We start from the raw sequence: 13,122 nt of genomic DNA, 5'->3' as shown, positions 1-13,122 counted from the left end.
CTTCGGGGGCCGTGGCCAGGGGGCCGGGGGGGGGTTGCGGAACAGAGGATGAGGCCAAACTTTACTTCCCGGCCGCCGCCGCCTCTTACATCAACTCCGGTATTTCCAGTCCCTGCGGGAAAAAAGGGAGGAGCGCAGGCGGGAGCAAGGAAAAGCAAAGGAATATCGGGGGATGTAGGGAATTCGGGGGTTCCACGGGGTGAGGGGGAATTCAGGCTTCCTGATAAGGTCCAGTGCTGGGATCCCCCCCGTGGTCAGGCTGGACTTAGTCCCTGGGCTTATCCTGGCTCCATCCCTGAGTTCAGGGCTGGGAACGAAAGCGGCAGGAAGCAGGGGGAAGGGGAAAAGGAAAAAAACTACACGTGGAAACCCCGTGTCCCTTCTGCTGGGACTTAAAGCACCAGGAAAATGCTGGGTGGCACAAAGGCAGCTCTGGGTGGCAGGGGTTGGGGTGTCTGCTGGGCTTTTGGGGTGCTGCTGCCTCAGTTTCCCCACGATGGAAGATGAAGGATGCTGGGATGTTCTCTCCCAGCCTCGTTTCTGCCCTGAAATGACCCTTCCCAGATACCAGGCTGGGGGCTGTGGGGCTGTCAAACTATTTGCTCCTCAGGTCCCCAGTTTTCTCTTTAATTAATTTTCATCCCCCAATTACCAAACCATCTATGCGATGTACTCTAGGTGGCCCTGCTCTGGCAGGGGGGGGTTGGACTAGATGATCTTTCGAGGTCCCTTCCAACCTCTAGGATTCTATGATTCTATGATCTCTAGTTTTGTTCCTTCCTGAAGCCTGTTAGAAATGTTCTGTACAGTCTCTGTCCCCTTTCAGGATACAGCATCAAGGGGAAAAAAACCCCAAATTGTCACAGAGACAAATTCCAAGGGGAAGTGTTATTTTTGGGGGGGCTGTTTCCTCTTGGAAACCTCACCAAAGCTTTTGTGAGGGAGTGAAGGGGCTCGCCCAGGCCCTCCCCCTGGTTTCTGCGTGGGAAAGTCAATGGTGTGAATTTGGGTCTCTGGGGGAAAACGGGGTCCCTGGGGAGTGGTGTGGGGCAGGTTTGCATTGTGGTGTTCCAGCATTGTGTTTCACCAGCCTGACCTCTCTCTCGAGGCCGTTGTCTAACACCAAAACCCTCAGAATTCAATCCAAGGATTGACCATGTGTTTTTTCAGGGTTAAGTATAAAAATCATAAGTATAAAAATTCCAGGTTTTATCCTGAGTGGAACAAGTATCTTGGCAGAGGACCTGGGGCAGAGGTTGCTCCTAAGACCAAACCCAGCAGAATTCACCCCAAATATTGAAGCATGTGTTGTGCCAGGGTTATAATAGTATAAAAATAGAAAATTTCAGGGGATTGTCCTGAGTGGAAGCATTTTGCGTGCCGCCTGCCAAACCCTTTGGAATTCCCCCCAGATTTTGAAGGTGTGCATCATTCCAGTGTTAAAATAATTATCATTTCAGGGTTTTAACACAAGTGGTTGTGTCTTGTGAGCAGCTCCGGCCCTTCCTCCTGGCTCTTGGAAGGCAGGGTCTGGAGATGGTTCCTAGGAGCAAATTCACCCTATATTTCGAAGGTTTTCGTCGTCCTGATGTTAAAAATGTTTTTAAAACTTGAGATTTCAGGGCTTTATTCCGAGGGGGTGCATTTTGTATGCACCTGGCTGGCTCCGGAGTATGCACTTCAGGCCTGGCTCCGGAGGCGATTCCTAGGCCCGAACCCCTCCGAATTCACCCCGTATTTTGAAGGTGCGCGTCGCGCCTGTGGTAAAACTATCCCAAACCCCAACATTTTCGTGTTGGTTTTTTTTTTTTTTTTCTTTAATCACTTTCGGAGGCGTTCCGAACTCCGCTGCCCCACCCCCGCGGCCGGGGCAGGCCCGGGACGGAGGCGGTCCCTGGGCCCCGGCGGCCCCGCTCCCCTCCCGCCGCCGCCGGGGAGCGCGGCCGCTCCGTCCGGCCCGGAGCCGCTCCGCCGGGGCTGTGGGAAGCACGGCGGGGCCGGGGCCCAGCGGGATGGCGCGGCGGGGAGCCTGGGGGTTGTGGGCAGCGGTGGGTTGGGGGCTGTGCCTGCTGCTGGCGGGCGGGCAGGAGCCGGCGGGCGGCGGGCAGCCCTGGAGGCAGCTCATCCAGTGGGAGAACAACGGCCGCCTTTACAGCCTGCTCAACACCGGCGCCGAGTACGTCCCGGCGGGACAGGAGAGGCCCGGCGGCAACCGGTTGCTGCTGGCGGGAGGGACGAGCGGTGGGACGGGCGGCAGCGTCAGGAGGCAGGCGGCGGGGGTGCCGTCGAGGCCCGGCTCGCAGACGGTGCGGGGCCAGACCCGCCATCCCTTCGGCTTCGGGCAGGTGCCCGACAACTGGCGACAGGGGCCGGTGGGCGACAGCGCGGCAGCGCAGCGGCTACGGACCGCCGCCCGCCCGCGCCAGCCTTCCTCCTCCTCCTCTTCCTCCTTCGCCTACGCTGCCGCCGCCGCCGTCGCCGCCGGGCAGCCGCCGTACCCTCAGTTTCCCGCCGCCCCCCAGTACGAGCCCTACGAGGCGCCCCGGGCGTACGACGAGGCCTACACCTACTACCGCAGCACCGGCGGCGGCGGCGGGGCGGCCGTGGCCTCGGCCGCGGCGGGTGGCAGCGTAGTGTACCCCTTCCAGCCCCGGGCGCGGTATGAGGACCACGGGGAGGAGCAGAGCTCCTACAGAGCTCAGGGTTACTACCCGGCGGCCGAACGCCCCTATGTCCCCGCCGTACCCCAGCCGGCCGACGGGCTGGACCGTCGGTACTCCCATAGCTTGTACCACGAAACCGGGGGCTCACCGGAGCAGGGCGGCCCGGACTCGTACGCCGGTCGGCAACCCGCCGGCCACGGCATCGCATCCGCCGATAACCTGCAGGCTCCCGCTGGGACAGGCTATGGGGGCCAGTACGCACCCTACGAGCTGCAGCCACCTTTTAGGGCGCTGGAGCCTTACGGGGTTCCTCGCCCCGAGTCCTACCTGCCCGCCAGGAGCCCCGAAGTGCCACAAGCTGTCCCCGATAACCAAGCCCGGGTCAGCGTGGGCAGCGTCTACAGGCCCAGCCATGGCGGGCGAGGTGAGTCTGGGGGGGACCTTAGGGGAGGGTGGGGGCTCCCGGGGAGGGGGGTGGATGGAGCCCTGGGTGCTTCATCAGCCGGGGAGAAGAGCTCTCTGTAGCCACACGTGGTGCCAGCTGCTCTCCAAGAATGCTCTCCAGCTGCTCTGGGGACAGTTGTGGCCAAGAGGATGTTGGAGGCCCTATGTGTTTTGGGAATGATGTTTGGGGTGCAGAAAAACAGGGAGGTAAAGGGGAAGGGAGGGGTGTTAAAGGAGCAAGTCTCGGTAGGGTCTGGGCTTAGGATGGGTCTGTGCTGTGTGCAAGGTCCTCCTGTCCCCATGGGGTGGGTCTGGGCCATGTCTCAGGTCACCCCACCTTCACAGGATGGGTCTGTACTGGGAGACGGGAGGGATGCTGTGGCCAAGGGAGCTGATGTGCTGTGTCCCGGATCATTTGGTGTTTGTGAGGTGGTTGTGGGGCACATCCCAGGTGATCTTGTGAGGTGGGGCTGTGCCCGTCCCAGGTCATCCCATGTCCATGAGGTGGGTCTGTGCTGTGGGATGGGGGGGATATTTTGCTTGAGGAGGGGTTATGTGCCGTGTTCTAGGGCATCCCACGTTTGTAGGGTGGCTCTGTGCTGTGTGCTGGACTCAGGCCATGCTCCTGGGGTAGGACAATGCCGCGTCCTGGGTCATCCTGGACACGTGCCCTGTGCTGGGTCTGTGCTGCAGATTGTCCCCTTCAGCCGCCATGCCAGCCAGCTGGGGGCTGTAGCAGGGGACCCAGGGGATGCTGTCATTTCACGTCCTACTGACCCTGATCCTGATGAAATCCTGTGGCTTTTGGCTGAGCCTTGCTGAGAGTGTTTGTACTCCGTGGTGCAATCGGGAGAAAGGCTGGGGGGTGTGAGGAGCAGCAGCCTGGGGGATCTGTTCCCCGTTTCCCTTGGGAAATTCATCTCAGCCTGGAGTCTCTGACCCATCTGACCCCATAACCCATCCAGCCCCATCCCTGCTTTCTGAGAAAACCCATCCCAGAGGATTTGTACGAGGGGAAGTGTTGATCCCAGCCCTGCCCCGTTGCGTGCGAACAAGTAAACACGGCGAGAGCAGCCTGGCCAGGTCAGCCTGAGGGCCCTGCCAGAGCTGGGTGGGAAAGAGCTTGGGGATGGTGTCTGGGCAGAAAGGATCTTCCTCTGGATCACAGAAGCACAGAATGGTTTGGGTTGGAAGGGACCTTAAAGATCATCCTGTTCCAACACCCCTGACTGGGCAGAGACACCTCTCACTAGACCAGGTTGCTCCAAACCCCATCTAGCCTGGCCTTGAATTCTTCCAGGGATGGGGCAGCCACAGCTTCTCTGGGCTGATTTCTCGAGGGTCTCACCACCTTCACAGTAAAGAATTTCTTGTAGGCCCCCTTCAGGAGCTGGATCTCTGTGTACCTTTCCAGGAGAGGGATGGAAGGGTGAGGGATGCAGGGCTGAGGGATGCTGATGGTCCTGTGCCTGTGGGGTTGGCAGATGGCCTGAGGTGACAGAGAGAAGTGAGAAGATGCTGATCACCTCCCTGCTGTCAAGGCCCTTTAAGGATCCCTGGAAGCTGAGCCAGGGGATGATAGTGCCATGGCACTGCTAGGGGGACTGGGGTGCCCACAGCTGGATGGACAGCAGGTCCATCAGCAGGACACCCATTGCTTGGTGCAGGAGCTCCCAGCTCACTTCTCCACGTTTTTCCTTGATAACTCCAAAGGAGGGAATAAAGATCATTCAGTCAGCCCAGGGAGGTAGCTCTCCACTGCCTGGCCTCTCCTCTGGGTCACCTATTGCTCTTTCCAGCTAAACTTTTGTTTAGAAAAAGCTGCCACCTCCCCGGGGGGGTCACCAAAAAAATCCCAACCTCAAGCCTGTCACCTTCAAGGCCACCCTTTAGGTGAGTCACATAATTGGTCAAAACACTTTTTAAACCTGAATCAGATGTTAATTAAGTACCTAAGCCTCCTAATTGCTTCCACCAGGAATGCACAGCATTCCCAGCCCCTTGCTGGGGCACTTGGGAAGTTAATTATGTAATTAGATTCCACCAGCTTTTATGAGAGGGTTTGTAGGGGCTTGCACGATCACTGAGAATCATCCCCCTCTATCCATACACCTAGTGAAGTCGCCTAAGATGAGACCTGAAAAAGTTTCCAGCCCTAAATCCAGAGGCTGTGGTGAGGCTGTGCTGCAGGGGGAAGGGGAGCATCTCGTGGGCCTTGGAAGTAAAGGCAGCAGACCAGGTTTTGGCAAGGAGGTGAGGAGGAGACTCCAGAAATCTTCATGTCTTCTGCTCACAGCTGCTGTAGGCACCAAAGTGTCTCCCAAGTCTTGAATCACCTTGTGCAAAGGAGGCCTTGGCTGGTGAAAACCAAGCCCATGTGGCATCTAAGCTGTAGGGAAAACAGTCCATTCCTTCTCCTGGAACCCCAAGGACTGGGGTTCATACTGGTGCTCCCAACATTTGACTGACACCCTGGAGGGGCTTCCTCCCCTGAGCCCTGCCCAACCCCCTCCTGTCTCCTTTCCTCTTATCTCCAATGGAATTTTTCACCTTGCTGTCGTGCAAACAGGTCCTCTGGGACTGGATGTTGAATGGGAGTGGATTTTGGAAATCCCTTGGGATGATGAGGATGTTGATAAGGTTGAGTTGTGGTGATACCTGAGGATCCCATCCTTGGGGTGCCTGGGCCAGGAGGTGGCAATATTGCTGGGAAAGTCTGGGGCTGAGGATGGCCTTGGTTTGATTTTTGTTGCTGTCTTCAGGCCTTCAGCAACCAACTGAGGATCTGGAGAAGATTCAATGGGGCTGGGCTGGGTGGGGGTGAAGGGGTATATCAGGAGAAGGGATGGGATGGGGGACGAAGGTGGTGGAGGAGGAATGGGATGTGATGGGATGGGTTCATCCAGAGGTGCTGGAGGGGGGATGCTGGTGCAGGATGCAGGGTGAAGGGGTTCATTGGAGTCACTTAGGGGGTGTCTCCCAGTCCCCTCAGCTCCCCATCACCCCCTTTGGTGGGGGTGAAACAGCCACCCCACTGGCAAACAGCTGGAGCTGGGATTTATGGGCTGAGCCCCTCACACCTGCACAAAGAGGGCAGGGAGGGAGGGAGGAGTGGGCCTGCCCTTCTGGATTGTTCTCATTTTCAGGGTGAATGAGAAGGAAATCTTCTCTGGCAGCTCCCCGGGGCAGGCCAGGGAGGTGGAGGAGGGAAAACAAAACTAGTTCCTTGCTGCACTTGTCCCTTTTCGGAGGTGTCAGCGGGGGGCTGTTGGGCCACCTGACCTGAAGGAGCTGAAAAAAAAAATGCTGGCTCAGCAAAACCAGGATGGAGGGAGCTGGGTGACCTGCTGTGACAGGGGGACACGTAGAGGTTGGTCAGGCTGCATCCTGCCAGTCCTCTTCACTCCAGCAACACCAGTGCTCGTGGTTTGACCCTTGGCTGCTGAAAATCAGGCATTAGACCCTACAATAAGAGTGGGGCCATCTAGGGCGAGCTCGGGCGGGAGGGGGGGGATAAAACTCCCCCTTGGTGAAGGAGTCAGGTTTCTCTCTGGAGCGTCCAAGAATTTCTTATTAACAACAGTGGGGAGGAGAAACTGGGCTCTAAATGATGGCAAATGTTCTCGCAAGCAGGATGGGGCCCAGGGTTTTTTTTTTCTTTTTTTCTTTTTTTTTCCTTCTTAAAGTTTTGTTGTTTTTTTTTTTTTTTTTAAGTGGGGAAAAAACATCTTTCCAAGCTCTCCCAATTTTCCCCCCTGGTGTGTGTGGCACACCCCTGGGTATTACATCAGCAGCGATGACCAAGCAAACGGGGCAGGAAACGAGCTCCAATGGAGTGACGTGATCCCTCCAGGGAAGGCAGGCCCAGAAACAAGGAGGCATTGTTCTTTTTGTCAGTGTAATTGAAAAAACAAACAAAAAAAAAAAACCCACAACAAGGAGAAATAAGGATTAAAAAAAAAAAAAAGGGAATAAAAAGAAAACATGCTGGAAAGTGTCTGGGTGCAAAGGGAGGAACTGGGGTGCCTGGAGGTCCCTAATCCCCGTGAAGGGGATGAGAATGAGGGATAGGTATGGGGATTGGGATGAGAATAGAGATGTTGATGGGAGGGAGGGAAAGGGGGATGAGAATGAGGATTGGGATGGCAACAAGGATGGGGTTAATGACAGGGATGAAATAGGAATGAAGATGGGGATGAAGTTATGGATGAAGATGACTGGGACAAGGACAGGGATGAGGATGGGGGCAGACTGGTGAGCTTGCAGGAAGGGAGAGATGCTAAGCAGAGGTTGTTGCAGAGCAGGGCTTAGCTTTGCAGTGGGCTGGTGGAAGGAAAACTGAGGCACGGAGCAGGAGCATCCCCCCCCATTCTGGTCCTTCTCATCAGGCAGATATAAGGATGCTTTCTGTGTTGGTCTTTGAGGAGCCTTTGGGAAGGGGAGGTGTTACAGGGTGTTGCTGGGAGGGGAAAGCAGCAGCTCCAGCTGGGCTCAGTCATGCTTTTTGGAAAACAGCACCCACCCATTCTCACAGCTGTCTGTCCATCCATCCATGAATCCATCCATCTGTCCATCTGCAGCTTGCTTGGGCTCGGCATCAAGCATGGGGCAACATGGGGAGATTGGATAATGTGGGGAGCCTGGGGTAGCAGAGCTTTCACCCTGCTTTTGGGGTGAAGACAGGTCAAGAAATAGGGACCCCCCTTTTTTGAGTGGAGGGTCACATCACCCCTGGTCACTGGCTGCTACACAGGGAGCAGGGGGAACCCCAATAACCCCTTGAAGGGTGGCTGGGCATGGTGGCCAGCCAGGGCTGGGTGTAATTGGTTCCAGGAAGATGGCGTTGAGCAATCCTGCTGTAGGAAAATGGAGATTGGGAATTGCCAGCAGCAGGAGCCGAGGGGAAGGGAGGATTTTCCATCATGGTGGTGACCAAAGCAAACCTTCCCTACGAGGTCAGGGCTGGCTGCTTCCAGGAAGGGACGGCTGCATCCTCAAGTCCGGTCCCTGGGCCTTAACCCCATCCTCAAGGTTGTCCCCATCTTCCCAACAGGTCTCCCCGACTTGGTGCCAGACCCCAACTATGTGCAAGCATCCACCTACGTGCAGAGAGCTCACCTCTATTCCCTGCGCTGTGCTGCCGAGGAAAAGTGCCTGGCCAGGTGGGAGCCAGGGGGACGGGGGGGACACGAGGGGACACAGGGGGACAGGCCAGGGGGAGATGGAGTGCAGGAAGATGAAGGAGAATGGGATGAACTGATGTGGGAGGAGGATGGAGGAGAGAAGGAAAGGGGAAAGGGAAGGAGTGGGAAGAGGGAAGGGGAGAGGAGGGGAGGGATGGAAAGGGAAAGGAGAGAAGAGGAGAGGAGAGGAGCGGAGAGGAGAGGAGAGGAGAGAAGAGAAGAGAAGAGAAGAGAAGAGAAGAGAAGAGAAGAGAAGAGAAGAGAAGAGAAGAGAAGAGAAGAGAAGAGAAGGAGAAGGAGAAGGAGAAGGAGAAGGAGAAGGAGAAGGAGAAGGAAGAGTAGAAGGGTGAAGGAGTAGAATGAAGGGGCTGAGGGCAGGGGTGACATTGGCACTGACCCTTCCTGCTGTCCCCAGCACTGCCTACACTCCTGAAGCCACAGACTACGACGTGCGGGTGCTCCTGCGGTTTCCCCAGCGGGTGAAGAACCAGGGCACCGCTGACTTCCTGCCCAGCCGGCCCCGGCACAGCTGGGAGTGGCACAGCTGTCACCAGTGAGTATCCCTCCACCCGCCCTCCTTTTCCTGGCATATTTGAATGGCACTTTTAGGGCTCTTTAAATGGCATTTCCCCCTTTTGGGGGGTTGAGGGAAGGTGACCTTGCTTTGCTCCTGTGTCCCTAAAGTTCACCGAGTTCTGGCATTAAGGTCCCTGTGGATGGAGCTGACAAAATCACACACAGGAAGGGGATGGTGCAGTTTTTGGAGGGGTCATCCTGACTCTGTCCCTTTCTTCATCCCCAGGCACTACCACAGCATGGATGAGTTTAGCCACTATGACCTGCTGGATGCCACCACGGGGAGGAAGGTGGCCGAGGGCCACAAGGCCAGCTTCTGCCTGGAGGACACCACCTGCGATTTTGGCAACCTGAAGCGATACGCCTGCACAGCCCACACCCAGGTGCCTTTGGGTGGGGGAGGGAGATACCCAAAGGGCCCTTTAGCTTCCAAGCACACCCCAAACCTCCTTTTCTCCTCATAGGGTTTGAGCCCAGGCTGCTACGACACCTACAATGCGGACATTGACTGCCAGTGGATCGATATCACTGATGTGCAGCCGGGAAATTACGTCTTAAAGGTGCCAGGGGAGATTTTTTTAGGGACAAATGTTACCGGCTTGGGGGGTGGCTTGGGATCTTCTCAACCTTTGGCTTCAAGCCCATGCACCTTTTTTTGGTGCTATCTCTTTTAACACCTCTGCAGGTGCTGCCCATCCTCCCTTTTCCTCCCCCCTCTTTCTACTTTGTAAGGATCTTTTTCCTTTCTCCTGTTTTTAGGTTCAAGTGAACCCCAAATACATAGTCCTGGAGTCAGACTTCACCAACAACGTGGTCAGGTGCAACATCCATTACACTGGGCGCTACGTGTCCACAACAAACTGCAAGATTTCTCAGTAAGGAGTTGTCTATCTCTCCTCCCCTTGGCAAAAAAACCCCAACAAGGGATGGGGAGGGTAGACCCCAGCAGTTTAATTCCTTTTCTCCTCCTGTTTTTCTCCTCCGGGTTTTCTCCATGAACATCCAAAACCCAGCTGCATTGGGTCAGCAGTGGAGTTGAGGGTGGGTGTCTTGCTCCCTTTGAGGGGTTTATATTGAATTTCTGTGTTATTCTGGGGAAAAACAGACCCGAGTTTCAAAAAAAAAAAAAAAAAAAAAAGCAACAAACCCTCCCTGCTTCTGCCATGGAAATAGTGGTTTGAAACATCTGGGATTTTTTGTGTGTTTTCTTTCAGATCTTGATGGGAACAGGGCTTGGAGGAACGACACCTGCCCCAGCCTCTGTCCCCCTCTCATGAAAGCATCTGAGAGGCCTCCTCTATTCCACCAGAGAACCCCCAAAACTGCCCATTTATTCACGTGAGGAGGGGAAGTGAGAATGACTCTGAAATATTTTTTATACTTAACTTTTCTTTAACCTTCCTTGTTTTTCTATTTCCTAAGGGAAAATGATGCTGTTTTAGCTGGAATAAATGCAGGGTCCCTTAAGTGCTGTATAAATGATGTAAATCGCATATTAGCTGTCGAGCTCTGTGAGTTTTAACCCCCTTTTTTTTTTTTTTTGGGGGGGGGGGAGGGGATATCTCAGGTAATGCCACCTCCCCAGGGGGGAAGAAAATAGCCCAAAATTGGAGGTGCTGCCCAGGCTGGGGTGCTTGACCCCTCTTTTTGAGGCAGCTGCCAGGCTGGGATGCTTCTGTTATTTTGGGGGAGCTGGAAAATCCTGTGCTGGAAATCCTGTCAGCTTCACGGGGTGGAGGTTGTTCCCTCCCTTTGGCTTTGAAAACTAAAGAGGGAGCCCTTGAGGTGACTGGAAATCTTGTTTTATTGTCATTTTCACGAGCTTTACAGGCAGAACTCATTAAAACACGTTGCTTTGAGGGGTAGATGTCTCACTGAGGCCAGGAGCAGAGATCTCTCCTGAAAGGTGAGCTCCAGGACAGCCGGGGGCTTCATCCCGGTGTTCTTCACTCCTGGAGAGAGATGAGCACAGCACGGCGGGGTGGGAAGGATGCTCCCCCCACACACACCGGGACACCCCAAGGGCTGCGGGACACGGCCGCCCGCTGAGTGACAACACCCTGCGTGCTGCGGGAGCCACAGTCCCGCATTGCCTCCTGCTCCCCCCGAGACCCCCATTCCCCGAGAACCCCGTGTCCCTATGCCACCCCTACACCACCCCTTCCTCCCCTCCCCCCCGGGCGCAGGCGCCGGGCCCGGGATGGGAGTCCCGGGAGAAAAGGACCAGGCCCGGCCCAGAAGGGGCTGCGGAAGGGAAGGACCAGGAGCGGCCTTGGCGGGTCCGGGGCTGCGGTGTCGCCGTCCCGTCCGGAGAGACGGGGGCGGACTCAGGACCTCGGTGAGTGGGGTCACGGTGAGTGGGGCCGCCCCCAGCCCGGGGGAGGGGCGCCGGGGGCGGTCCCGAACCAGGCCCGGAAGCTCCGGGGGGCGGTGGCAGCGGCTCCCCGGGAAGAGGGGATCCTGTCTCGGGGTGGCTGCCGGGCACGGGCCGGGGCCCGGCTGGGGCGGCCTGGAACGGCCCCGGGAACGGGCCCAGACATCGCTGCCCCCGCCCGCCCCGCGGTCTTCGGGCCGCCCCGGGCCTGTCCCGGTTCCGCTCACACCCGCGGCCGCAGCTCCCGGCGGTCCCGGCCCCGGGGGCTTTGCTCCCCCCCAGCTCCGCAGCGGCTGTTGCAGCCCCTGCCCCGGGCTCTGCCTGTCAGCCCCGCTCCTCTGCTCAGCTCGGCTCTCCCAGCCCCACGGCAGAGTTGAGTTCAGCCCCAGCTCTGCAGGTTTCATTTCAGCCCCAGCCCTGCACTCTTCAGCTCGGGGATGTCTGAGCTCCAGCCCCGCAGCATTTTCAGCTCCAGTGCTGCAGTTTTTGTTTCAGCTCTATCTCTGCACCACTCCAGCTCCATGGTCAGTGTTTCAGCCCCACAAGCTTTATTCCAGCTCTGCAGTGTTTCAGCTCCAGCCCCACACTCTTTATTTTAGCTCCAGCCTCTGCCCCCCATTTTATTTCAACTCTTGCTCTCCGGGATCTATCCCAGCCCAACATTTCAGCTCCAGCCCCACAGGCTTTATTGGAGCTCCAGCTCAGAGATTCCAGCTCCACTGTGGGATTCTCAGCTCCAGCTCCGCTCCTGCCCGCTGCCTCCAGCCGAAGCTGCTCCCGGCTCTGCCGCAGCGCCGGGGCTGTTGACAAGGACACAAATCACTCCCTGTCCCCACTGCAGTGTCACCGAGCTGACAGCACATGGCCGGGCATGGGGGGCACGGGGCAACTCCTGGCCCCGGGGCTCCAGGGTCCAGCGCTGGACACGCAGCACTTGGCTGCACCGGGACGGCTGAGCCAGGTCTGTCCCCCCAGCACCCAGCGGGACCCCCCCAACCCCAGCAGCTCCCGGGGAAGGCGGAGGCACCACCCGCAGTGCTGGGGAGGAGGCAGTGCCCGCACCGCCAACCCTTGCTTGCCCTTCTTTGAACTTCATTACACTTCAGTCACTGTCACACCCGGGGTTTGTAATGACACCAGACAACAAGACCCAGGAATTGCGGCCGGGAGAACCCCGAGGACCGCCGGAAACCGGCGCTCCCGGGAAGCAGCCGGCAGCACTCGCCCCGCTCCCCAGCACCCGAGCCTGGGATGCCCCGGCCCCTCCGCTCCCGGCTCCGCCCACCCGAGCAGCGGCCCCCGCGCCCTCCAGCGCAGCGCAGCGCAGCGCAGCGCAGCCCGTCCCGTCCCGTCCCTGTCCCTGTCCCTGTCCCGCTCCCCGCCCACTCACGGGCACCTCAGGGCGGCAGCACCGGCGCTCTCCTCCCCACAACGCATTATATATACCCAGGCCCCGTCCCTCCCAGCACCACAGCCAATCGCGAGCCGAGGCAGCACCGGGGCCCGCCCAGCACGCTCCGGTCACGTCCGCTCCTTCCCTCCTGCCCCGGCCCCGCAGGCTCCGGTTCCGCCCTCGCTCCGCGGAGGCACGGGGAGCCCGGCCCCTCTGCCGGATACAAAAGAAGGAACGGGATTGGGCGGGGCGGAAACGGGCGGGGCGGGATTGGCGGGGCCGGACGCTGCCCCGGGCCGCGATTGGCTGTGGCGCCGGGAGGGGCGGGGCCGAGGGGCGGGCGGGCAGCCCCGGCTCTGGGGGCGGCGGCGGGCGGGGGGAGCTGGGGCAGGGATAGAGCCCGCAGCAACAAGAAATCTTGGCTGCTTTCCTGACAGCGCTCCAAGCGCCCTCTAGAACGATGGATGAAGGGGAATAAGTACATTTATT

At 58.0% G+C, this 13,122-nt stretch overlaps 1 protein-coding gene and 1 long non-coding RNA gene across 2 annotated transcripts; one reads left to right on the top strand and one right to left on the bottom strand.

Annotated features, from left to right (window-relative positions):
• Positions 1-1,906: 1,906 nt before the first annotated feature.
• LOXL1 (lysyl oxidase like 1) lies at positions 1,907-10,329 on the top strand. The gene is made up of 7 exons (XM_071754599.1): positions 1,907-3,087; positions 8,161-8,269; positions 8,706-8,843; positions 9,093-9,249; positions 9,331-9,426; positions 9,626-9,741; positions 10,081-10,329. The coding sequence occupies exons 1-7, from the start codon at positions 2,013-2,015 to the stop codon at positions 10,085-10,087; spliced, it is 1,698 nt and encodes a 565-aa protein (XP_071610700.1). The 5' UTR covers positions 1,907-2,012; the 3' UTR covers positions 10,088-10,329.
• Positions 10,330-11,758: 1,429 nt separating this feature from the next.
• On the bottom strand, positions 11,759-12,839 carry LOC139801283 (uncharacterized). Its single transcript, XR_011728127.1, has 2 exons — positions 12,631-12,839; positions 11,759-12,040 (listed from the first exon to the last, which is right to left on the bottom strand). It is a non-coding gene; the product is annotated as an uncharacterized lncRNA (long non-coding RNA).
• Between the last annotated feature and the right edge of the window lie 283 nt (positions 12,840-13,122).

Source organism: Heliangelus exortis, chromosome 11 (assembly GCF_036169615.1).
Source record: "Heliangelus exortis chromosome 11, bHelExo1.hap1, whole genome shotgun sequence".
NCBI lineage: Eukaryota > Metazoa > Chordata > Aves > Apodiformes > Trochilidae > Heliangelus > Heliangelus exortis.
The sequence above is the reverse complement of the archived record's forward strand: the minus strand, read 5'-3'. Positions and strand labels throughout refer to the sequence as shown.

Excerpts from the sequence above, each read along its gene's own strand:
- LOXL1 (XM_071754599.1), top strand. The coding sequence starts at position 2,013 with ATGGCGCGGCGGGGAGCCTGGGGGTTGTGGGCAGCGGTGGGTTGGGGG. Across the intron at positions 3,088-8,160 it reads GCCCAGCCATGGCGGGCGAG|GTCTCCCCGACTTGGTGCCA; the intron begins GTGAGTCTGGGG and ends TCTTCCCAACAG. Across the intron at positions 8,270-8,705 it reads GAGGAAAAGTGCCTGGCCAG|CACTGCCTACACTCCTGAAG; the intron begins GTGGGAGCCAGG and ends TGCTGTCCCCAG.